At 36.1% G+C, this 26,357-nt stretch overlaps 1 protein-coding gene across 1 annotated transcript in view; it reads left to right on the top strand.

The window, feature by feature from the left end:
- Positions 1 to 25,997, top strand: part of LOC120423148 (visual system homeobox 2-like) — a 56,994-nt gene extending 30,997 nt beyond the window's left edge. Inside the window, exons 3-4 of the mRNA XM_039586829.2 lie at positions 24,510 to 24,591; positions 25,549 to 25,997. Of these exons, the coding sequence (XP_039442763.1) occupies positions 24,510 to 24,591; positions 25,549 to 25,690 (224 nt within the window). The 3' untranslated portion in view covers positions 25,691 to 25,997. The remainder of the gene's footprint in view (positions 1 to 24,509; positions 24,592 to 25,548) is intronic.
- Positions 25,998 to 26,357: the final 360 nt, after the last annotated feature.

The raw sequence follows: 26,357 nt of genomic DNA, 5'->3' as shown, positions 1-26,357 counted from the left end.
TTTTTTAGCATAACTTTTGAAGTACATTACTAAACTATATATTTCTTAACAGGGACTTATGGGACCCTAAGACAAATCGAATGAAACCAAAAAGGTCCAAATCGGTTCAGCCAGTTCTGAGATAATTGAATGAGAATATTTCGATGCGCACATCCACATCCAAACAGTTTTGATTCAGAGTCGATATGTATACGTGAAGGTGGGTATAGGAGCTCGTATTAAGAAGTTAATTTTCGAGTGATTTTATAACCTTTCCTCAGTAAGGTGAGGAAGGCCAAAATGAATATTTATAGGACACAGTGTTGTATTCTGGTATTTAAAACTTCACAACTTCATCATCCCGGTTCAAGATTTGAACACACGACTTACAAATATTGTAAAATGAAAATACAGTAAACACTCGATTATCCATAGTTTAAATTATCCAAAGGTTTCTTAGGAATCGAATCATTAGCTTTATCATTTTGTTGTCAGTTTTCGTCTGACAGCTGAAGACAGCGGTTGTTTTTTCTGCAAAGTCCAAGAAGCCGAACCAAATCGGTGTGCCAACTGCTCTAGGGCCCACGAAGCCACGAACCGCAGTTGCCCCAAGCGTGTGGATTTCATCCAGCGGTGGCAGCAGGTGTCGAAACCAAAACCGTCGGTACGGAAGGCGGAGAAGCAGAGTCCAGCAGTTCCGGCGTTCACGCCGGTGGAGTACCCTTCGCTGCAGGGGGCAGTTCCGGACGGAAAATCAAAAGATCGCCCTATACCCGCAGAAAGCAGCAAAGGAAGCAGTGGCTCCCGAGACGGTAGAGCCACGGAGGAGGAAGCCGGGGAGGTGCTCTACAGTTCGGCTGAGCTGTGGGGCATTTTCTCCAAGTACATCGGCATGATCAAGACCTGCAAGACCCGCTTGGAGCAAGTAACCCTCGTCAGTTACATGATCTCCAAGTATGGAGTGTATGGAGTTGTTTTTGTTATACATTAGTTGTTTACCGATCCTCGGTCCTTACCTGGTCACAGCACCTAAAAGGACCTAATAAAATGAATTAAAAAATATCTTGTCCCAAATCTTGAGCAAAATTGATCTGAGACCGCCATTTTGTGCAGCCCTCAATGCCTCACCTTTTGACCTTCAAGGATCTCCAAATATTGATTTAAATCCTGAGATATTCAATAAAAACCGAAAATACTCCATGCATTGTTATCACTCTTCATATGAAAGAAGTTTCAATGTTGTCGTGCTATATTGACAGACCCTGAAAAAGGCTGAAGTGCGATAACTGGCCAAAGGGATTTCATGTCAGAACCAGTTTGACACTCGTACATGCACTAATATATTTGTATCTAACAACCAAATTTAACCATACTTCGGGACAAAGCACGGAATGGTCAACCGTGTTCGAACCGGTTGTTGCGTTTGAAGCGGATTTTGTATACGATTCTAATTAGATTCCGTTTCAGAATTCGGATTGATTTGACTGGGTGGTGGCATTTTGCGAGACGAGATTTGCCTGATCACACTTTCCGTCAGACGGGGAAGTCAGTGTTGGCCCCGGTCTAACTTAGAGGTTAGGTCGTTAGCTCAGTCCAGGTGTAGGAGTCGTCTCCCAGGGTCCGGTCTCGGTAGAGTCGCTGGTAGGCAGTTGGATTCACAATCCAAAGGACGTTAGTTCGAATCCCGGGGTGGATGAAAACTTAGGTGTAAAAAGAGGTTTGCAATTGCCTCGACAATCAAGCCTTCGGACACCTTTGAATAACAATCTCTTAATCGAGAACGCCAAGGCAATGCTGTAGAGCGAATAATTTGTTTTTTGATTTTTTGAAAAATCATTTCTGTCATATAAAATGGTCAAACCCCCTATTTTTCAACATTTTACTTTTAAAGCCGCTGTATCTCCACAGGGGTTGGACTTATGACAATGGAAACTTTTATGTAAAATTGTCTAAAAATCGATTCCCGCAATCGGCTTTTGAAAATTTGACCACGGTTTAATAAATGTTTTTTTTTTGTATTTTTTTAGGAGAGACAAATCATCCTGCATATTTGTGAGACTTTTTCTAACATCTCAGACTATTTTCACAAAAAAACATGTGAACGAAAAAAAAATTTACAACGCACCTTTCAATTTTACATTGTTATTTAAAATTCAATAATTTCTTCCTGCAGTGTTTTTTTTTAGAAAACCAGTCCAATTTGGAATATAAGCATAGGATAACATGTCTACAAAGTTTTATTGATTGCGGAGAGGGTCGAATAAAAAAGAACCTCAAAAATTTCCCTTTTGTGCTTGACTTTGGAACCGCAGTTCGAAAACAGGTGTAAAACTGTTGGAATAAAATGTTTTTTTTTTCTTTTTTAACAAATTCATTGATATTTTGCAATTTTGTGACAGTAGCTTAGCTTTATAAATGTGAAAAGCATTTTGTGATACTTTTTGGTTCATGTTTTGAAATTTAGGCTTGACATTTAGATTTTTTTATCCCCGCCCTCGAATTGTCTAAGTGGTTTATGGATGGTTTCCAAATATTTAATTATTTGAGTTTGGCTATTTCTGGCGTTTTCATAAATAATATTTTTAAATGTGTATTTATTGCCTGATGGTTTTGTTTACATTATGGCTATAACGGATATGATACTGATCCATTGATAAAATTGTGGGACGAAACATAGGGTTTGTTCAAATATTACGGCCAATGATTTTGGGGATTTCAGACCCCCCCCCCCTCCCCCTGTCACGCACTTTTCCTATACCTTTAACATGGGCTGTCACATACCTTAGACCACCCCTCCCCCTATACATGGACGTAATTTTTGAACAAACCCATAATGTGTCAATTTTGCGTGGATATTGCTGAAATGATTCAAACCCATTTTGTTTTTTTTTTACGGTAAAACCTCGTATAAACTTCAAAGCCGGGGCGCCAGCTTTGACGCAACCAATGAAACTCTGTTGTCTGTGATTGAGATTCGGGCTCAGTATACCAAGAGGATCGTGCCCTGAAACACCCGCAAAATTGACACATTTTGTTACATTTTCATAGGTAGTCTGGGAAAACCGTGAGGTAAATAAATCTTCAACAAAAATTAAATGGTTATTGATGTTAATGTCAACTCCAGTTCTGGGACACAAAAAAAAAACAAACAAACAAACTAGTTGTAAAATAATCATGTACGAGTCTTACATAAGCCAACTTCTCAGCACTAATATTTTTTGTGAAGAAATTTCGTCACTATAGAATGAAAACATAATTGCAATAAAAAATAATTTAATAGTAGTTTATGCAACAAGTTGCAAAAAGTAGATTTATTCTGTACGAGTTGTACAGAAAGACGACGCTGCTAAAAAAAACAGATTTTGTAGCGAGTTGCATACACATTTTTTTGCATTTCCGAAAACATCCTTTGAATGGAATTTTAAATAAAATGTGAACTTTTCAGTACCTACTACACTGCATAAATGTCCCATATGCATTTTCATCACTTTTGAGTTATTGATGCAGTTTTGTTCAAAATCGTGTGCTCTTTCAAAAGAGCCTATAACATCCAGTACTTTGTTCTAGAAATCAAGAGGAAATCCTGTTTTTCGTGAAAACTTAACACGTAGCCTAATGTGTGGGACAAACTTCCATTGCGTTTTTCTCGGCTTGCTGTTTTTGCATATGGGACATTTATGTGAACATGGGCAGTACAGTGCTGTAAAACTTTTCAACTTTTGGGCATCATAAACTTTAAAAAATATTTACTACGGCTTTATCTAACATAAAACAGTTCATGCTTACTAGGTATAAACCTACCTGGAGTTTTCTATTTTTAATGTCCTATAAGGCCGTTGCAAATATTTTTCAAAATTTATGTCGCCCCCCTCCCTTCAACATTCGTTCAAAAAATCAGGGGGCAAAAAAATATGTTCCAAAGACTTCAAAAAATAATTGCAACGGCCTAAGCTATGGGATTCCCTATGTTTATAGGACCTTTTGAAAGAAAACTCTAGAGATGTTTTTAAAATAATTACTTAAAATTTTAACTTGAGTTGAGATGATTAAAACATCGTACCACCGTACAGTTTTTTTTTTGCTATGCAATGTAAACAAAAATTTAAACAAAAATAAGTTGACCGTGATTTTTGTGTGGGAAATGCGAGAGGGAGGGAGGTTCAAATGCCCCAAAAGTTTCCACATATTTTGACGATCCTCTCCTTTTTAAATGTATTTTTTCACTTGACTCAATGAACGATGTTAATATGGGACCATCCATAAACCACGAGGACACTTTTTTTTGGAATCTCAGACCCTTCCCTACTCGTGGAAAATTTCCATACAAAACAAATAGTTTTTGTATGGAGCGTGGACGATCGCTGACCTCCCAAAACCGCGTTAAATCTATGTTTGAATTATCAACTCTTCTGAATAATAATCTTATTAGAAAATTTAGATTCGTTTAATGCAGGCCAAACTACAGCAGCAGGCCATGATGGATGAAGCACCATCATCACCGTCCATGGAAGGGGCTAACATTAATGAGCATCATGGAGTGGTTTTGTTCAGTGGATTCGGCCTGAATGGCCCCTTCTCCAATGCAACCGCAGTCAAATCCGAGATAGCAAATACGCAAACGACTGAGAGGGAGTGAGAAAGGGTTGACTGATGGACTGAGAACATTTGACGACCCCCCATATGCGTGTATGCCACTTTTGTTGTTTCTTTCTTACATTCCATACATATACACACATCTATCCGTGAGCGGCTTATGTGTACTGGGGAATTGCCATCATAATTAAGAATTTTGTGATTGCCAGCCTTCATCATTGGACTTACGCTAGATTGGATAATAAAGAGCATTGCTCACTCAGCATATTTCTACATCCGGACTCTGTGACTTTTCATATGTATGTGTGTTTGCAGAAATTGTACAGGCGTGTATGTATGTTATGTATGATATATGAAAATTCCACTCCATACAATAACCGCGACATAGACAGACTCTGCATATATTTCTTAATATTCCGCAATGAGAAACGTAGTAGGCTTTTTCTTTCCTCTGACGGCTGCAAATGATTATTGGTTGCAGCGGTGTTGAATGATTATGAATATGAGTGAAGCGAATTGGCGTGTATCATAGCAACCCTTGGTTTTCTTTTTTCTCCCTCTCCACCCACATAACGGGAAAACTCACCTTTTTACGATTATTCGCCTCTAAACAATGCATGACTGCAAGTGTGGGTTTTTGTGAATAAAACCGCAAAGTTCAAAGATGGCTGCTGCGTCTATTGTCAACAGTCGCCTGACTGTGATTCAAATGTTACCATGGAAAACGTGGTCCCGCCCTTGTATTTGCGGGGTTGAAATGCATTCAAGAAACCTTTTCAGCTTGAAATGACGTATTACTCAAATTTAAATTATGCAGCTTTAACCTTCTTGGCCATTTGCTGCCCTAAAGGGCAGTACAGTAGCCAATTAAATTTTCACATTTAAATCAAATTATTCGCTCTACAGCAATGGCAATGGCGTTCTCGATTACGAGATTCCTACTCGAAACTAGGTATTCGAAGGCTTGATTGTTGAGGCAATTGCAAACCTCTTTTTACACCTTAGCTTCCATCCATCCCGGGATTCGAACTGACGACCTTTGGATTGTTAGTCCAACTGCCTACCAGCGACTCCACCGAGACAGGACCCAGGGAGACGACTCCTACACCTGGACTGAGCTATCGACCTAACCTCTAAGTTAGACCGGGGCCAACATTTACTTCCCTGTCCGACGGAAGGCGTGATCAGACAAATCTCGTCTCGAAAAATGCCACCGGGACCGTCTGGGATCAAACCCAGGCCGACTGGGTGAGAGGCAACCACGCTTACCCCTACACCACGGTCCCGGCTAAATTTTCACATTATACAGAATATTAAATTCTGAAAAATATAGTCACACAAAAATTTAATAATCACTAATCGTAAAGGATGTGAAAAGACAAACAATTTCATACTTATATAATTTTTAGCTAAGAAATCACGGATTGTAAATTGGTATGGGAAGACAACCTGAATGAATAATTAAAAATAAAACAAATGCTTGGCTTTTTTAAAATCACTTTCATACACTTAGGCTGGTACAACTTTTATTAAATGTTTTTGTCCTCCCCCTCCCTTCAAAGTTGGCTCAAAAAAATATTTTTTTTAACTTCAAAATTTTTATGGAAATTTAAATGCAATCAGCTCAATTTCCCTGCGTCTAGTATCATTTTTAGCATGTCTGAATTAATTTCAAAATCATTTGATTTCTGGAAAAATTTTGATGTTTAGTTTCGCAAAAAGTTTTTTTTTCGCTAAAATGTTTGTTTTCGTCAAATCTTACATCTTTTGAAAACTAATGATTGCAAAACAACTGGTCTAGTGTAAAATGCATTTTAAATCACTTTTTGCATTCATATGTTGAGATTATGCATTGTTATTTCAATTTTCATATATTTTTTTAATTGATTAACGGTGCATATTAACCAGAAATTTTGCACCCAAATTTTTGTTACAGACATTTTAGTATCTTCGAATCTACGGGAAATATCGATATGATTTTCCATTCATCCCCTAAAGTACTGTCCATAAAGTAATTTACAACAAAGTTTGACTAATTTTACAATCGCGTTGTTGCGGGATTGGGTCCGTAAGTTTGACAATTTTGGAATAATAAGACAACAACTTCCTTCGTTGCGGTGTACCCTTAAATTAAATTAAATTTAACATCAGTTATTTCAGTAAAGAGAGTTTTCCCGTCTTAAAGAATGAAAAAAAAAAAATCAACTAGATTCAGCAGTTACCACAATTCGCGATGGCTTCTTTAAAGCGATTCTAATATTGAATTAATGTTGAAAATTTAATATCATTATGCCAACTGACCATTATGCGCCATTATGCCAAAATATGATATGCCAAACGGCGTTATGCTGAAGGGCATTATACCAAATGGGGAAGATGACATGTTTTTCAAGATCCTAAATATTTCTGGGAAATGGATCATTCTGGGGAATGGGTCATTCTGGTGAATAGATCATTCTGGGGAATGGGCCATTCTGGAGAGTGGAATTCTTGGGAATGGGTCATTCTGGGGTATGGGATAAAACCTTCATTATGTTTCAGAAAAATATTTTTTTTGCTGCCATAATATTAGTTTTGTACTATGAACATTTGTATCCAAATTATTGTCAGGGTTTGACATTGGGTCTAGGAGTGAGCTGGGGTAAACGTATTTTTACGTAACTTTGCAATTTCCCAAGTTCTTCCCTATGTAATTCTATTTAATGCTTTATGTAGAAGACATCTTAAGAAAACATTGCTGGAAAATGTCGTTCCTAACGTACGTTTTAGGCTAAAAATGACCTCCAGTAAATTAAACCTTTTAATATATTCTTTTAAACTGTTTTGAAAAAATCTCCACTTCCAAAATTTTATCATGTCATTACGAATTACAGTAAAGTTCTTCAAATGCCGCCATATTTTGGTAAAATGAAATTTTGAAATTAAATATGTCTTTATTGAACTTTATAAAAATAATTACATTTCTTTTACATGCTAAGTGGTATGGCCTAATGCTCTTCATCTTTGTTGTATTTTTCGTTTTATTATTAACTGATCACATTTATTTTATTTACTTCAAATTGTTTTACATTATTGCATTAAATCGAATACATTTGGGTAAAAAAGAAAAAAAAATCACTTTAACAACTAATCCTAACTTAAAACTAAAAAATAAATTCATTGAAATATTTAAAATCATTAGGACGAGTAAACTACGAACTGTATTTTAAAATGAATGCTCCAAGCGTTCTTACTTGTTCCTGGCGAGTTTTGCAACCACGCAGTGTTGTTGTCATCTCGATGAAAATGTTCAGAAGTTCTTGTGGTGAAAACAGGGCACTACTGCCTTCACCCGTTGATGTTGGTTGGTTTTCCCTCGGTTGCTGACTGAAGCCTGGAGGTGTTGTATTCTCTGCAACGCTTTGCCGCTGATTCAACGGCAATGGCTGCAGATTTGGAACAGATCCTGCTACTGGCGACGCCAAAGCAGGAAAATCCACGTCCGTGTATGCTGGTGGTGTTTTGCGACGATTTGGTTGGTGCCTCGTTGTCGCTTGCTGCCGAATTTTTACAAACTCAGCACGTTTTGGGCAGCTCCGATTCTTGGTCGAATGGTCGCCGCCGCAATTGAAGCATTTCGCTTCGATGTTCTCGTTGATTGTTTCGCAAGCAACGACTCTTGATGAAACAGTTCCTTCCACCATGCCCAAACTGCAAGCAGTTCGAACACTGTGTCACGTCACGGTGCACTGGACGATAACGTTCCCAAGTCACAATGATGTTGAAAATTGCCCGAACTGCTTTCAGCTCAGACGGCGTTGTCGATCCTTTCTCGAGATGAACCAGGTACAGTTGATCACGATACTTGATGTCCTTGTTGTGTCTCGTCATCTTGAAGACTTCGATCACGTTCAACTTAAGAGTTTTGAGCTCTTCTTTCAGCACACTCACATCCATGTCGTACAGGCCACGGAGAACCTGTTTAATGGGGCGTTTACGTGGATCGTAATGGCTGTAGTATTCAATCTTGGTGTTGTTCAGGAAATCTCGAACGTAGTTGTAATCCTTTCTGGTAGGTAGCAGAATTTTGAGTCCATCAGCACACAAGCGAATGAAAGCTCGTAAAGCACCAGATTTGATAAATCCGGTCAGCCACTTTCGCACCGAATCCGATGACGATGTTTTCACAAAAATGGGTGGCAACTTTTCCCGTCGTTCAAATTCTTCCTTCTCGCTCACGTCCACAGGGAGGGTAGCGAACTGGTTTCCAGACGAATTTTGAGCGTCCTTGCTCAAACTGCCTGGCTTTGCAGGTAACGCTACGGCATTCTTTAGCTTCTTCAAATCTGCCGATCCTGCTGGCGAGGACCGCCTCTTTTTCTTGCCGTGAGGCATTTTTTGCACTTTTCAGGAGCTAATATCCAGGAGTACCTCACTGATCGGTGGTCCACGAGGGAGTGATTTTGGTAAAATGTTGGTAAACTATCAGGGTCATTCTCTGCCAACTCATACAGCAGTTGCCTCGACCCCTCTTCGATTTGAGTGAAACTTTGTTCTAAAGGGTAATTTTGGAAATTGGGTGTAAAATTGACTTTCATGTACACCCAAAGTTAAAGATCGAGCGGATAGTCCTTCCGAATTGAAATGAGAGGAATGTACTCTCGCGCTTACAACACCAACAAATCGTGATTATTCGTTCATTGAAACAGTTCATCCGATTGAGTGGCTTATATGGACAAATGACCGTCACTTAGACATCGATCTATGGCGGCCGATATGGCAAATGCCAGATTCGATAAGTTCGATTCTCGATGGTGAAACATTTTTTCAAAGGGAAATGTACCCCATGAGGATAATACTCTCGGCCATTTCGCCACTTATCCTCGTTCAAAGTACCTCTTTGCTACCAAACCGTGCTCTTTATCTTCTCATATGCCGATGCCCAGTTCTGAGTGTAACGACTATTTTTTTAGAATTACGATAACAAAATTCGTTATGGTTACGAGAAAACCCCTTATGTTACAACATTTTTTTTAATTGTCTGCTTTTTTGAATTTTAAAGAACAAATCACTCAAAAAAATTACTCCTGCAAAGCTACAAAAAACCACGAATTTTTAACATGATTTTTTTATGGCAGATTCGATAATTACATTTTATTTCGCTTGTAATTACGAGTCCCAAATTTAGCACTGGTGTAACGAAAAATGGATCTCGGATTCCTGATCAGTAGGCCGTCCCAAAAAAAAATGAAAAGTTGTCAAATATTCTGTGCTCACCCCTAGAATGATAGATAAGGATGTCAGGAACAATGTTTTCATACAACAGAAAATTCCCAAAAATGATTTACAACTCGCGCGCGGAGCTTGAATAAAAAAAGTGCTTTTTTCGAGTATTTTTCAGAAATGCGAGTAACTATCATACTAAAGTCATTCAAATTTCGTCGCCTTGAGCTTCAATTTATAGTTTAATGTCCCCTGAACAATTTCCTGTACCGACATAGTCTATTAAAGCTTGTGTTTGGGCATGGCAGGGTGTTTTAGGGAGAAAAAATTATGTTTTTAGCCAAAAAAAATCAAAAATCACTCCCCAAAACGAGCCAAAAAAATTTGCAGCCAAAACTAATGCATGTTTACGTCACATTGTGAGAAAATCTCATGTTTTTTCATGAAATATTATGAACAAATATCGTTTTTGAGCGAGCAAAATAAAAATTTCCAAAATATATGCTTTCCCGTTTGTAATCATAGTAGCCAATGTTTTATGCTAAAAACGCTTATATACCAAGAATTTAGAAAATTCGTCACCTTTTGTTCACTAAAACGTAAATATCTCGGCTTTGCGTGGACATAAATTGAATTTTAAAAAAAGCTAAATGATCTCCGTAAAATTTCCTATAAGCTGAATGCATTAGTTTTGGCTGCAAATTTTTTTGGCTCGTTTTGGGGAGTGGACTATGTCTGTACAGGAATTTGTTCAGGGGACATTAAACTATAACTTGAAGCTCAAGGCGACCAAATTTGAATGACTTTAGTATGATTGTTACGCGCATTTCTGAAAAATACTCGAAAAAGCACTTTTTTCATTCAAGCTCCGCGCGCGAGTTGTAAACCATTTTTGGGAATTTTTTGTTGTATGAAAACATTGTTCCTGACATCCTAATCTATCATTCTAGGGGTGAGCACCGAAGATTTGACAACTTTTCATTTTTTTTTGGGACGGCCTGATTGATCAGGGATCAATTTTGAATTGTTTGAAGTTTCGATAAGTAGTTCAAAAGTTATGTAGAAAAATAAGTTTTCACATATATGCAGATGCTAGATAAATGGCTACAAATTGTATCAAATATCATAATGTTATAAATCGTTTGATAGGTAACCGAAACTCCTCTTAAAGTAATTCATTATGAGCACTTAAATGTTCATTTACGTACTTTATGAAGCCGGATTTAACTTATCTGACTTGTCGTTGAATAGGTTATCAGGTCTTCCAAACCGTGCCGGGAACCGTGGTGTAGGGGTAAGCGTGATTGCCTCTCGCCCAGTCGACCTGGGTTCGATCCCAGACGGTCCCGGTGGCATTTTTCGAGATGAGATTTGTCTGATCACGCCTTCCGTCGGACGGGAAGTAAATGTTGGCTCCGGACTAACCTAAAAAGGTTAGGTCGTTAGCTCAGTCCAGGTGTAGGAGTCGTCTCTCTGGGTCCTATCTCGGTGGAGTCGCTGGTAGACAGTTGGATCAACAATCCAAAGGTCGTCAGTTCGAATCCCGGGGTGGATGGAAGCTAAGGTGTAAAAAGAGGTTTGCATTTGCCTCAACAATCGAGAACGCCAAGGCAATGCTGTAGAGCGGATAATTTGATTTGATTTTGTCTTCCAAACCAGTCCAACATATTAATGATCTGACAAACCTGTCTTAAATTATAACCACTTATGTAATATTTATGCACTTTTTGAAGCCGGATTTCACTTTTTTTTAAATGAAAACTATGTCCGGATGAAACCTCTGACCCATCCTTGGATAGTTTATCGAAAGACCTTTCTAACGAGTCTACAGTTTTGGTAACCCTGCCTCCAGTTATGACCATCACTCAAGTGTTAATGTTAATGTCAATGTTTATGTACTCTTTTGGTTTTAGTGGTTCCTTACCAAACCCAAATTTGATTTCAGATATCAATGAATTCCAAATTTGGGCTTTTAACATTTTTTGGTAAGGAGTGAGGAAAGCACTGACCACATTGTGATAGTTTTTCCTTCCTCACCTCAATGAGGAAAGGCTATAAAATCACTCGAAAAATGAACTTCTTTATTCGACCCCGTAGACCCACCTTCAAGTATCCCGATTATCCCCGGACTGGCTGAACCGATTTGGACAGTTTTAGTCTCATTCGATCCGTCTTGGGGTCCCACAAGACCCTAGTTAATATTAAGAAGTTTAGAAAAGTACTTTAAAAGTTATGCTAAAAAAACGATTTTAGCTAAACTTCGGAAGATTGTAAAAAGGGTTGTTTTTGTAAGAAAACTCGTAATGCTATATATTGTTAGAAAGGTATTTGATAGACCTTTCCAACGCGTTCAAAAAATTGAAGATCTGACAACTCCATCAAAAGTTATGAGCACTTAAGTGTTATTTATACACTTTTTTGAGGCCGGATCTCAAATATTTTGATAAAAAAGTTGTCCGGATATATTATGCCACCCATCGTTGGACAGGTAATCAAAAAACCCTTTCCAACAAGCTAAAAAAATTGAAAATCTTACAACCCTATCAAAAGTTATAAGTACTTTTTTTGAGGCTGTGTAGTGTATTCACTTTATGAATGCGAGGAAGGCACAAACCCCCTAAAGGTGGATTAAGTAACGTTTTTAATATGAAATTGGTTCAAAGAATCCGATAATGCAGTTCGTTTTCGAATTCGAACTCGTTTTAATGAGAAGAACATGGCTCTTTAAGAGTATATAAAAATTCTATATATACATGTTTTAATAAGTATAGTAAACAAACTTTGAAAAAAAAATGCTGAGAACGATTTCTTATGCATTTTTGAACACTTCTCTACCAAACTATGTAAGTAGTTTTGTATACAAATAAAAAAAACCCGATAAAGGTATTATATTCATCAGGTAATTTTCCGGCAGTTTTTGCATAACTAATGATGCCAAATTTCATATTTAATCATATTAAATAAATTTTTGACAAATAATAAAACAAAAACACCGTAGAAACGCTATATTTTTATTGTTTCTCGAACAGAAATAACATTCCAGCAGAAATTGTCATTCCAGCAGGATTCTGGTAGAACCAGCTCTGGTAGAATATTTCCTGACTGGACTGCATTGAGTAACTTTCCATACAATAAAACACCGATAGTTTGATATTTTTTTATATTTTTTGATGATCGTTGTCGATCTATTAGGGCCCTTTTTTAGTATAATACTCCTTTGACAAGGCGCTCACATACACGATTGATCTAAAAGTGTAGAAAGGGAAAGTTCGTAGCGTACAAATTTCAATGATTATTAATAATGTCCTAAATTATAAAAGTTAAATGGAGTTTCTCAATAAGTTCCAAATTTAATATGACATGCATAACCGCATAGCGAATGTAGAGAAACTCTCCTCTTTTTAAATTCACCCCAGATGACGGTACTTACTGTTGTGAATCTGTCATCCTTCATTGCTTGATGTACGTGCGGACTAAATTCAGGTGTCGTTTGTGCTTGTAGGTATAGAATATATATTCGTGACAACAAAATCTTAGCGTTTCTTGTGATGATATTTTTTTGTATTTTTCTGTGCTAAGTAAACTGTTATTTTTAATGTTTTTAATATAAAGCATACAATCAAAGATAGAATTTAGTTAAGCTAAAAAACAAGAAACACAACCGTACATAAAAATAACCCTGCGTAGTTTGCCTTCATCCCCTAGCTCGCTTGTATTTGTTGTTCGAGCAGTTATATATATGGGTGTGTTCATTTGTATTGCCCGACTCAGTAATGGAAAATTGCATAATTGGAAATTGAATTGATGAAAAGATTTGCTCAGCGAAGTGCTCCCTAGAGAGGATGTATTTTTAATGATATTATTCCCGTTTTCCTTTATTTTCCAAATTTACCTTTTACCCACCATCGCGGCGTCGTGCTCCGTCGTGTGGTGTGGCGTCGTCTTTTTATGCTTGCTGGTTCTATGGTACCGTTCGTTTAAGCCATGAATTCAAGCTATGTTCCCCAATCGTTGTTTCCTCCTTCAATCCGCGCTCTAACTTCTTTTTGATTTCAATCGGCAAGCACCAAGGAGGGATTTATTCTGCGGGCGAAATACTTTGGTTTTTACCCCCTCATTGTATTTCCTCGGCTCCTGGCACACCGTAGTCCTATTGGTACTTTTGCTGATTAAATAATTGGATTGGGTAATGCAGATGCTATGCTCATTATGGCGGAGCGAGGTATAGAGATATTGTTTTTCGAGTATTTTGTGGTTTGAGAAAAAGCGCTTTGTTATACGGATGGATAAGAAGAAAATGTCTGCCAGCCAGAATTTCATTTAACCATCATAATAGGTTGCTCCATGAGTTTTTTCTGAGTCCAGGGAAGGAAAGGGCAAAATAAAATATATAAATTGAAATAACAAGCCATAGTTTAAACATTTGTATGAAAAAAAGGTTTTTTTTAAATGCATTGTAAGGTTTAACGAAAACAAATTCCAATTTCCAAAAAATCAAGAGCTTTTTTAACTTACCCTAACATGCAATATTGTTTTTGTCCCCTGATTTTTCCCGCCATTTTTGATTACTTCATATCAAAAAAGACCTTCTACCTGATCTGACCTGAGAAAAGTGTAGAACTAGGAAATCTGAAATTCAAAAAAACAGGGCAGAGTTGTCATCAATGAAGCACCTGTTGTTTTGCATTTTAATTATTTTTGGATTTATTACAGTAACACAGCTGGAACTATTTTGCAAATTCCGAGTCCACAGGTAACTATTTAACATATCCCACAGTGTTGAAAGCTAGCTATGCAGGTCAGCTATTGATTAACACGCTGAACTTCAGCGCAGATCCTGGCATGCTAATCCTAAATCATTTTTCCAATTACAAAACCGTAAATAACAGTAAACATTATAAAAATCCCATGAATAAAAAACAAAACAAAAATTCTTTGCACATAATTTGCATGATTAATTGTCAATTCAATCCAACAATATTTTTTTAATAAATAGTGATTATGTAAAACTGCACGGTAATTAGGTAATTTGGTATGCTTTCTTGAATGGTTACATAATTTGATGGGTGTGGAGCTGAAATACAATCAACTATAACATTCTATTGCCAAGTTTCAAGGATGTGCTTTATATTATTTGAAGCATGATATTTTTTTTTTTGCAAATTTTACAACGTTAGTACTTACAATTACTGTCATTCTCGGATGACGAATCATTCTATTTTTTTATGGCCAAAAATAGCAGTACTGAAAAATATTTTTCAGCATCAATTTGATAAATTTTTGGCTGTTTGTTGTATTAAACTCGTTGAACCGCGTTTTGTATTCGTGACTCAACCTTTAACAATGCAGATGGAGGATGAAACATTGTTAAAGCAAAAAAAAGGTCACTTAAACTGATTATGTTGAAATCAGTAAGATCCAAACAAGGATCATAATCTAAAGGTATCGCTTTTCAAAGTTGAAATTTTTATACATACAAGCAATCGCTGTCCCTGTTCACCCAAATGAGATTTAATATCTAATTGGTCGTATTTTTCTTTAAAAAAAAATAATGAGTGGTACAACTTTCCATACGAACCGGTCAGTAAGATTTGAGTGACACTGTGCACGCCAAGATAAACACTCTGCACACAAAAAACTCGGTACCCCTGGTCCAAAGGGTGCCACGTTAATTGTCCCATCCGCCACCACGATGACAGCCGACAGACTGTGTTTGCTATTGATTTACCCCCGGGTTGACACTCAGTCACTCCGTGTGTATGTTATGATCTTCATCAGATTGTAACAAAATACAGTATCATATTACTCCGGCCGAAGAAGGAACCCATCGTCGCCGAAGCCGCTGCCAACTGCACATCCATTCTCGATTGTGGTGTGTGGGAAAATGGTGAATAATTGACCATAAAGCATAAACTTGGTGAGGGCCTGCAACTCAATTAGTTTGCTGGAAATGGTGGAGTTGAATTACACGTACAACTTTTGAAACTTGTCAACTTCTGATACGATGCGGATACTGAATTGCGATTTGTTTATCATTCATTTACGATACTTCAACAAATTCACGCGGTTTGGAAATAGATTTGTTTAACATTCAAGCATCGAGAATCGACGGCAAATTCAATTGTCCCCAATTTATACAAGCATCCCACACACCATTCATACGCAACACACTCATGTGTCGTGTGAATAAATATTTAATTTAAACGTTATTCCAGGACAATAATTGTTTTAATTAAATTCAATCTAGCGTCGGTTTAGTGATTTATCGATTATCTCTGCCTTAATTAAACGAAGCGGAGCTCTCATGTGAGTTGATGGTTAATTTGTGAAATGCCGTGAATGCCTCAATTTTTCACACATTTGCACGTCGTACACACGTTGATCCTGCACGTGTACATACATACATAACCCTCTACCTCGCTATTGCCGAGTATGTGCTGCTCGCTCTCCACCACGGACGGCCATTCGAGCCGGTCGGTTTAGTGGTGGTACGTACGCACATAAACTTGCCATATCCAGGAAGGCACCCGATGCTTCCGGTTAGGCTAAACAAATGCCATCAGAGCCGTAGAACTCGTACTAACACACCAGCACCACCGACAACAAGCCGACACCACATCTGACTGTGTGCAAAAATTTACGGCTCTAGAGGATGGAGGAGGGAAGGGTGGGAGGAGGGGGGTAGGGGGGCTCGTAAAATCTGACTCGCTACGTAATGAAACTGAAAGTTTTCCAGGATGGAAGTTGATACCGTTCAGAGGATACGATTAGAGGATTGGACTTTGTCTGGTTAACTGAAACTAGTCAAGTTGAAAAATTCAGACCTTAATATGTCCAATACTTTTTATTGTACCCTCTGGAACTGAGAAAAAGTAATAATTTAATGATTTTGAGCCAAACTGTGACTGATCATTGCATTGTGTTAAGTTAAGCTTCTATCAAATCAGACTTTCTCAACAAAGTCTTACTAAACTAGGACGAAACTTTCTGAATAATATTTCATTATCAAGAATATCTTAACAATTTCCTAAACTGAAAAAATTTACTTTTATCTTAGGCCCAGTAGGCGTTCAAGATAGCTTTTATGTCTTAATTTTGACCGATTCAGAACCTCATTTCTATGTCAGAACCTCATTGCAAAGTATAAGTTAGATTGAGATGTTGAAGTGAAATGTGATTGGATAAAGTGATGTGTAGATAAAAATAAAAATTGAAATCACAATCCATGGTTTCAAAATTTTCGAATGCATTTAGCACTATAGTTCGAGCCAGGAGGCATCATTAAAATGTTACCAAATATTCTAATCAATTTAAAAAAATATGAGTGAAAAAAAATGAATTTAAGGGGGGGGAGGGGGGACAAATAAGAAAAAAGTTATGTTGCTACAAAAATGAAATGCTGCTCTCAACGCTCTCCATTTTTTGAAGGTTGTTTTGAGGCCTGATTGTGACCAGAAAATGGATGTTCTGCATGTCAAGCCACCCTAATATTTATTTCACTTATCAACTGCCAAATTGTAAAACATATTTTATTTCGTTGTGAATGGCAATTTTTCCAGGTTTACAACTCTATACCTCTTAATCCAATTTAATTGATTGAATGATTTTTTATTCGGCAGGAAAAGCCTTCAAAGCAGTAGCACCAAAAACCTACATCATTCAATGCAATATACAATAAATCTTAGTGTTTACATTTTATTTTTAAATATCCAGTCAAACTCCATTGGTTTCCACCTCTGAAGAAGTTTGGTCGATCCTGGCAAGAGAAATCTGAAATGATATAAAAGAAAGTGCATAATCTATGGCGATAAAGGCAAAAATATAGGATAAAGATAGTTGTGTCGGAAACTAACTTTTTAAACTGAGTTTTGGAAGGAAGCAAAATAAAAAGAAAGAAGAAATAAAAGTGTTGATGGTTAGATAACTTGAATTTTGTATTATTGTGAGTTTGTTCATGTAAACATAAATAAATGAAGCAACATGTTTGAATTACATAAATAGCTCAGACAGGAATGATGTGTTTGTTAATGTTGTACAAATCGTCAGAGTGACTTCGCAGTGGTTTTTTATAACGTATTCATAAGATTTTATTTTGGGCTATTTGAGGTTTTTTATCAAAATATTACAGGAGATTCCCCAAACTGAAGTTATGCAAGATAAGTGAAAATTAATCAATGAACGATAAATTATCAAAAGTACATTAGCAGTTAATTTGTGTTTAATTTTATAGATAATTCCAATAATCTTGTTGAGTTTGTTCAATAAATTATTAATATGTGACGACCAATTCAATTTATTGTCTACAATGACACCAAGATATTTACATTCGTCTACTATTTTTAAATCGGCAAAATTAGTTCTAGTTAAAGTTAATGGATTACACATTTTTTTACACATAATCTGTCATCATTCCCAGACGTGAAATTACCATATTTTTTTTATTGTGTAGAGCAGCGATTCTCAACGGGGGTACCGGGCCTACTTGATTTACATGGTAGGGGGTACCAGCCTAGAAGAAGGTTGAGAATCGCTGGTGTAGAGCATAAATTAAAGGGGTTCAACAGTTTGTATAGTTTGTAATCGTTTTATCATAAGAAAAGCTTCCAATGGCCAAAGGTGCGCACTATGCGGGGCAAAGTGATTTTTTAGTTATTTATGGTGTTAAAGTTAGTTTTTTATTTAGTTTTCAATTTTTGGTTGTTATTTACCTCAAATCAAGATAATTGTATGATAAATCGACTTATTTGAACTGAGTATTACTTATATAACTAAAGTTTAATTTTAAGGGCTGAAACCCTTACTATTTTTGCATAAATTTTATTTTTTGTGATTTTGGATCCATACCGTCAGAAATAAAAGTTATCCAAAGTGTTAGAATTTTTTTCCATAAAAAAATGTATGGAAATAATAGTGCGCACCTTTGCCCGCAAATTTATTAATAGGAAAAATGATGGTAAAAAATAAAAAGAAGGGGAATATAAAAAAAAATCTTTAAGCGTTAGCAAGGTAATTAGCTAGGCTAAACACTGGTTAAAAGGTCACAAAGAGTTCGTGAACATTGTGTTTTGTAAAACTTATTTTGTAAACTTCAAATATTAGATCAAAATGACCCAAAAATTACTTTTCCCAATAATTTTCACAAAATTATGTTTTTCACATTATTTTTGCAAATACATAAAATTGACCTCAAAACAAGTCAACAACTCGAATATGAGCTATATAGGTTAAAATTAGTATTAAAAACGGCTGGTGCGCACCTTTGCCCCGTACGCACTTTTGTCCCGTACTACTCTATGTTTTGTTTTGCTAAAGATTTCTACAATGTCTTAAGGGGTTACATATATTTAGAATAACTTAAAATTTCATAACACAGGAAATTCATTCAATCCACTAAAAAGATTGTTCTTAATCACTCCTGAAAGTTTCATAAAGATATTTTATGATTAAACTTAGTAAAAGACGATTTAAGCTGGAAATTTTGCCATGCGCAAAGCGAACTGTCGAACTTTGTGAGCGTTTTTCTCAAAACACTGAGTTGATTTACGGGTGCCACGATATCTCGAGATGGGATGGACCAAATTGGCTAAAATTTGAGGTGAAGACTCCCAAGACATATCCCGTGTGCATGACGAAGCCAGATTTTGGAATTTTGCTTTTTTCAAAAATACAAAAATCAAAAACTGATGAATTTTTATATGAAAAACAAAAATATATTTTTATCTTTTTTTAAAATAAACTTTTTTAAAGTCGGCCTTCGTCATGTACACGGGACCAGTTTACGAGTTTCCACAAAAATTTTGATCCGATTTGGTCAAAGCTGTGTTGAGATATCGTGGCACCCGTTTTTTGAAACTGCTTACTTCAAATTGCTATATCTCGGCAATGATACAACCAAATGTCTTCAAATTTATTTTGATAATAGTTAAAAATATATAGTTTAGTATAATAAGAACAGATTTAGAAAAAAAACAGTGTGTGCTCATAACAACCGTTGACATTTTTGCCGATTTACATGTATGTAACACCTTAATGAAATACAGAAAAATATGATGGAAATATTACATCTGGGAATGGTGACAGATTTTGTATATATTTTTTTAAATTTTACATCAGGAACTGGTTAAATTTCCATCGGGTTCGTTTGAATTTTACTTTTTACACATTGTTAGGCCATTGTATTTTCATAAATTCATATATTTTCAAATTTTTTGGTACTAGCATAAAAGTAATAATGTATAGAGCGTTTTGGATACTTTTAGCATTATTTTTTTCGAAATTTGCAATTATGTTTTTTTTTTACTCATAAACCACGTGGTTTAATGATCCGATAAGAACTTTTATTTACATGTATAACTGCCTACAATAACACACAGAAAAGTACTTTGTGAAATTCCATGATTTTAGTTCCAGTTCACACCAGATTACGGTAGATGGTACATCTTCACACGTGTTTTCCGCAAAACAAACCTACCGAAAGGGTTAGAATTTCAATTCCGAATTATATATGTTCATTATTACGCAATTAATTTTCCTAAAAGAACTAATAAAACAAAATTAGGAAAATTCTTTACGTACATGGTTTCGACAAATTAAACGTTTCGTCTCGGTCTCACATGTGTACCTTTTTCCTCGTATAAGGGTTGAACATGTGCACATGTGTGTACACAACGTGGCATTGCTCTAACATACCACAATTTACAAATCCCTCGCCACCAGCTGAAAGCTGGTCTCTGTGCATGTTTTGGGGGTCGCTGGTGTGTTGCTGGTTTCTTGTACAACTACATTTACACCAGGCCAGTTTAAAGGGACTGGGAAATGAGAAAATTCGCTTTGCGCAGAAGCTCAAAATTAGTTATTATGCACACTTTGTAGGAAGTGGATGGTGGCTCCAGGGAAGGGTTCTTTTGTTTTATTAGTTCACTACTTCGTCTGGTCGTCGTCATTGTCATTCAGAGTACAGAAAAAGAAACCATGGAATGTTCATAATGGATAGCAAACTGTCGTATGGCTTGGGCACCTTTCAGTGTGACCTACGCTTTTCTAGTTGAGATTTAATTTGTTTTTAATTTATATATTTTTGTGTTTCCAATGTTAACTGTGAGAAATTAAATATAATCCATTAAATAAATTATTTCTTTTTGTGTCATATTAAAAATCACTACCATTTCGTAAATAACTTTTCAATACACAATACATTATTCATGCACATTTCGACAGAGTCTACATGTTTTGATTCTAATTGGACATTATATCTACAACATTTGATGAGATTTTTTCCCGGAAAAGCATACGAAATTTCTGAAAAAGAAGCTAATTTAATTCCTGTGTGTTAATATTAATATATTTTTGAAAGTTTTTATTTGCAACAAAAACACGTTTGAAGCTGTACAACATATGGTTGCCAATCATAAATATCTATTTACAACAAATTCCCAAAATATGCGTGCATTTGACACATGTATAAAAACATGACGTGAAAATTGTTCTTCCTGTGCAAACTTTTTTTGGTTGCATTATCCTCCTGGCTGCAGCAAAGGTGTCTGTTTCGAAAGGTACTATCATCGCCGTCTACCAAAGAAATAAAAAGGGAAAGGAAATAAAAAAGAATTCACTCTGACTTGCAACCCGGAATATGTGTAAGGAACCACTTCCTTTATGTTTCAATGATATTTTGGTTGACAGGACGACAAAAGGCGCAACATATTCACTCTCGCTGCTGCTGCTGTGACAGACGCGCCGAGGTTTAAAAGTACATTGGAATATGTTTTATTCTTTTTCTTTTCTTTACCAGACTGCTACAAATTTGTGAAAAGCAGCTTCAGATGGCACGGTTGTGACAACCCTGTGCGATAGTTATTTAATTCGAGAAAATTGACACGCTTTCAACCCGCAATCAAATTGTCACAATAACCAACCCTTTTACATCAATAAGTGAATAAGGCTTTGTGTGAACAAGGTGCTGGGTTTGGGTGTGTCCTTTTTTATTGGCATATATTTTTGCATAATATATGGATGGTTGAAGTTTTGCAACAAAAATAGAACTTCACTGTCGATTAAAATTGGATAGAAAAGTTTCGATCAAATTTAGTTTAACATTTACTATAAATTAAAGGTTATTTTAAGAATGTGTACTGTAAATACCTCTTGTGATGATACGAATTCGACTCAGCTTTTCAAAGCTTTTCGTTACTGTTGCCACTTTTGTACCTTAAACTAACAAACCCAACCCAGGATGAGATCACGACTCCCGGGTAACCTTTTACCATTCATGCGCATTTTTTTCACCCCTCTCACCCAAATTCACAATAGCCAACAAGCGCTCAACGAGTGAGAGATAGAGACTCAGCTGTACAATATGATGAATAAAATAGTAGCTCCGGCAGCGAAAGGTTCACTCTGTGAATAGTCTCCATCGACGACGATGCGCTCCAGAGCAATCGTTATCTAGCCCTTTTTCGCCACTTTTCTTGTGCTGCTTTCTTGCTAAATCTATTTGATTTTCTTTTTATGTGCAATCAACTACTTTACATCTTTGGTCCTGATCGGTCGTAAAGGCGAGGTTAAATGAATTTGTTGATTCGAGAAGCATCAAATCTATCTGCGGTTGAGAGAACACTTTTAGAATCCTCTTTGTATTCTTTGCAGAATAAGAAGACTTCTACACAGTAAAAAATTGTGTAAATTTGGAAGGTGTAATTTTGGAAGGTTGAATATTATTTCTTTTATGATGTAATTTTACCTCAATTTAGACTGAAAAAGCGATATTACAACAGAAAAGTGGTTAAATTTACACATTTTCAGAGGTAAAGTTACACATTTTTTCTGACATTAAAAATGTACCCCTTTCCAGATGTAATATTAACATGATTTTTTTTTTCTGTGTACTTAAGTTACCTATCAACAATCATGAACTTTTTTGTTGATAATATCTAATGTGTCAATGGATTCATCAATGTTTAAATTGGTACATTATATGATTATCTCGCATTATAATCAAAACACAGCAGCCAAAACTGGTATTAAATTAATAATATATTAGACGCCATCAAAATAGTCAGATTTGACAGGCGTAAGCTTATTACCATTTGTTTTGACAATCGGATAATATTCCATCAACGCCATAATGGACGCCATTTTGGATTAAATTGAGCAATTCACAGTAAATGTTTGTAGAAGTCATAATCGGATTCAGATTCCATCCAAAAATAGTAAAAAATTACTTGCCTTCATACTTTGATACTGTCGACTTCTCAATACACTTCACTTAAGGGGTTACATACTTGTAAATCGGCAAAAATGTCAGAGGTTGAATTGAGCACGAACTTAAACTTTTTTTCAAATTTGTTTTCAGGACATTAAAAAATACATTTTCAACTATTAACAAAATAAATTTGAAGACATTTGGTTGTATGATTGCTGATATATAGCTATATGAAGTTAGCAGTTTCAAAAAACGGGTGCCACGAAATCTCAACACTGCCTTGACCAAATGGGCTCAAAATTTTGGTGAAAACTCTTTAAACCGGTCTCGTGTGCATGACGAAGGCCGATTTTCAAAAAGTTTATTTTTATAAAAGATGAAAATATTTTTATGTTTTGCATATAAAAAAATCGAAAGTTTTTGATTTTTGTATTTAAAAAAAAAGCAAAATGTCATGTCTTGAGAATCTTCATCCCAAATTTCAGCCAATTTGGTCTATCCCATCTTGAGATGTTAAGAGGAAAACGCTCGCAAAGTTTGACAGTTCGCTTTGCGCATGGCCAAATTTTCAGTTTAAATCGTCAGTAACTTATTTTAATCGTAAAATATCTTCATGAAACTTTCAGGAGTGTTTAAAAATCATCTTTTAAGCGGATTTAATAAATTTTCTGGTTTATGAAATTATGTGATTTTCTACATGTATGTAACCCCTTAAGAAATTCGGCCAAGCGACCGCGATATTCGGATCATGAGGGTCGATTTAGTCTAGGTCAGTCATGATCTGGCCATTTTAATAATTTTGTGCATTAACTATTCTGCACAGTAAAAAAATCATGGTAAAATTTTATCTTAAAAGGGGTACATCTCTAATAATGTGTAAATTTACAACTGGTAGATACTATGAAAAAATATCTGTACTCCCAAAAAAAAATATCAAACTAGCAATACTGTCGCTCTAATCGAGTCCGTCCCATATGTAAAAACAGCAAGCCGAGAAAAACGAAAGTCAAATTTGTCCCACCCATAAGGTTGCGTGTTAGAATTTCACGAAAAAAAAGAATTTTCTTCGGTTTTCTAGATCAAAGTATTAAATTTTATTGGGGTTTCTGATAGTTTACATGAATTCGAACCAAAAAGCATCATTAACTCATATCATATGGGACGGATTTGAATTAAGCGGCAGAATAGTTATATCTAGCTTACTTAGTCCGCGCCTCAACCCGCACGACCAACTTGCCGCTGTGAAAACTGTATTTACTGCATAGAGGTACATCGGCTTTGATCGTCCAATTTACTCAGCGGCGAGTTGGCCGTGCGGGTTAGGGCGCGGACGTAAGCTAGATATAACTACCGCTGGTTTGATATTTTTTACTAGCATCTACCAGATGTTAATTTACACATTATTAGAGGTAAAATAAAACCTTTTTTCTGACATAAAAGATGTACCCCTTTTTAGATGAAATTTTACCATGACTCGTAAATACATATTTATCAGCCATAATTACTGAAATGAAATTTCATCTTTTCTTTACAGGAGGAGTGGATTCCAGCAAAGATTACACGTTAGAAAATATCAATGGATACGGCAAGAAAAAGAAAAAGAAGCGGAGGCATAGGTAAGCCTCAAATCTGTAGAAGAACTATTACAAATGATGATGAATATCACTCATGAATATAATACTTCTACAGCCAAATCACATAGTTTCCCCAGAAAAAAAATACTCCAGTAGCGAAAGACTGTTCTTTAGTTATTTAAAAAAAACTAAGGTGTTAAATTTGTGCACAATCAAATTGCACAGCATTAAATTTTCCATGAAAGCTTAACTTTAAGGATTATTTCACTTGAAATAGCACACCCTGCTGCCAAATCTTCTCATACTTCACCGTATACTATCAACCGAATTCGCTAATATTGGACCAGAGGCCAGATAAACATAGAACATTTTTTAGCTTGAGGAGCAAGATTTTAAAATGTTTGCTTTTATTCTTCCTAATACGCACATAGTTGCATCTAAATTGTACACAGTAAAAACTTGTGTAAATTTGGAAGGTTGAATATTACCTCTTTAATGATGTAATTTTACCTCAATTTAGACTGAAAAAGCGACAATACAACAGAAAAGTGGTAAAATTACACATTTTCAGAGGTAAAATTACACATTTTTTCTGACATAAAAGATGTACCCCTTTCCAGATGTTACCATGATTTTTTTTCTGTGTACAGTAGGACACGCAGCTTGCAAGGATTTTTTTAAACACTGCAGCAGTGAAGACAGTCAAGAAAAGCCTCAAGAAATCGGATTCGTGTTACTCTTCTTTTCTTTAAGCTAAACCCCTTTTCTAAGTTCAGACCGTTTTGTTCTTATTTTCTGGAACATTTCGTATTTTATTCGAATGAGACATACTTGTTGAAATGAATCATTACAAACCATTGCTCAAAATATTTGTTTTGTCATTTTTGTAATGAAAATATTAATCGTTTATCCTTAAATATTGACACTGATTGATTCCAGCATCCTACTCCCATTAGTACCGACGGCCTTTTTATAACTCCCTGTTATATTTGTTTGCAGCCGAACGATATTCACCAGCTACCAGTTAGATGAGCTAGAAAAAGCCTTCAAAGAAGCACACTACCCAGATGTATATGCTAGAGAAATGCTATCGCTTAAAACAGATCTTCCAGAGGATAGGATACAGGTACGTGGTAGATAAAATGAAATATTGTTTTAATTAGAACAATTATCCAGAACGAGTCACATGGAAAGTAGAATTTATATGCTAAACTGCATTGAGGACAGCACCAACAAAAGAAAATCAAGCTTATAATGATATGCAAGGCGTTGATCGCTGTCACATAAATATTCTAAAAATTTCATTAGCATTGTTTTGAGTTGTCCAGGTGAGAATCATGAGCCACACCAGACATTTCAAAACATACAATAGTCGTCAAGCGTAGGAATTTCTTCCCAAATCTGTTGATGCCGTCGGGCTGAAATTCGCACTCTGCTGATGCTACACGCAAAACAACAACGGTTGTAATTTAATCTCTTCACTTTAAGGAAATTTAAGGCAAGCCAAATTCGCACTCCAGAATAAAACGAAGGTGTTTGTGTTGGCAAAATATTTCCAATATGGCTGCGCGCTTTTGTCTTAATTAACAATCACGCTCCTTTTGTTGGCCGTTTCACCTTCTTTTTTCCCCACTTCCTTCTCCCCGGTGGCACTTCCAGGTCCTGTGAACTTGAGCCACTCAGTTTGCTTGCTGCTGTACAGACGACTATGCTGTGCTGTGGTGGTGGTTGTGGTTATACATTTCAGAGCTACTCTCTTCACACTTTCTCGCAGAGTCTACTCGAGAGCACGCTGACACATTCAACGA

Source organism: Culex pipiens, chromosome 2 (genome assembly GCF_016801865.2).
Source record: "Culex pipiens pallens isolate TS chromosome 2, TS_CPP_V2, whole genome shotgun sequence".
NCBI lineage: Eukaryota > Metazoa > Arthropoda > Insecta > Diptera > Culicidae > Culex > Culex pipiens.
Note: the sequence above shows the minus strand (reverse complement) of the source record. Positions and strands in the feature narration are given on the sequence as shown.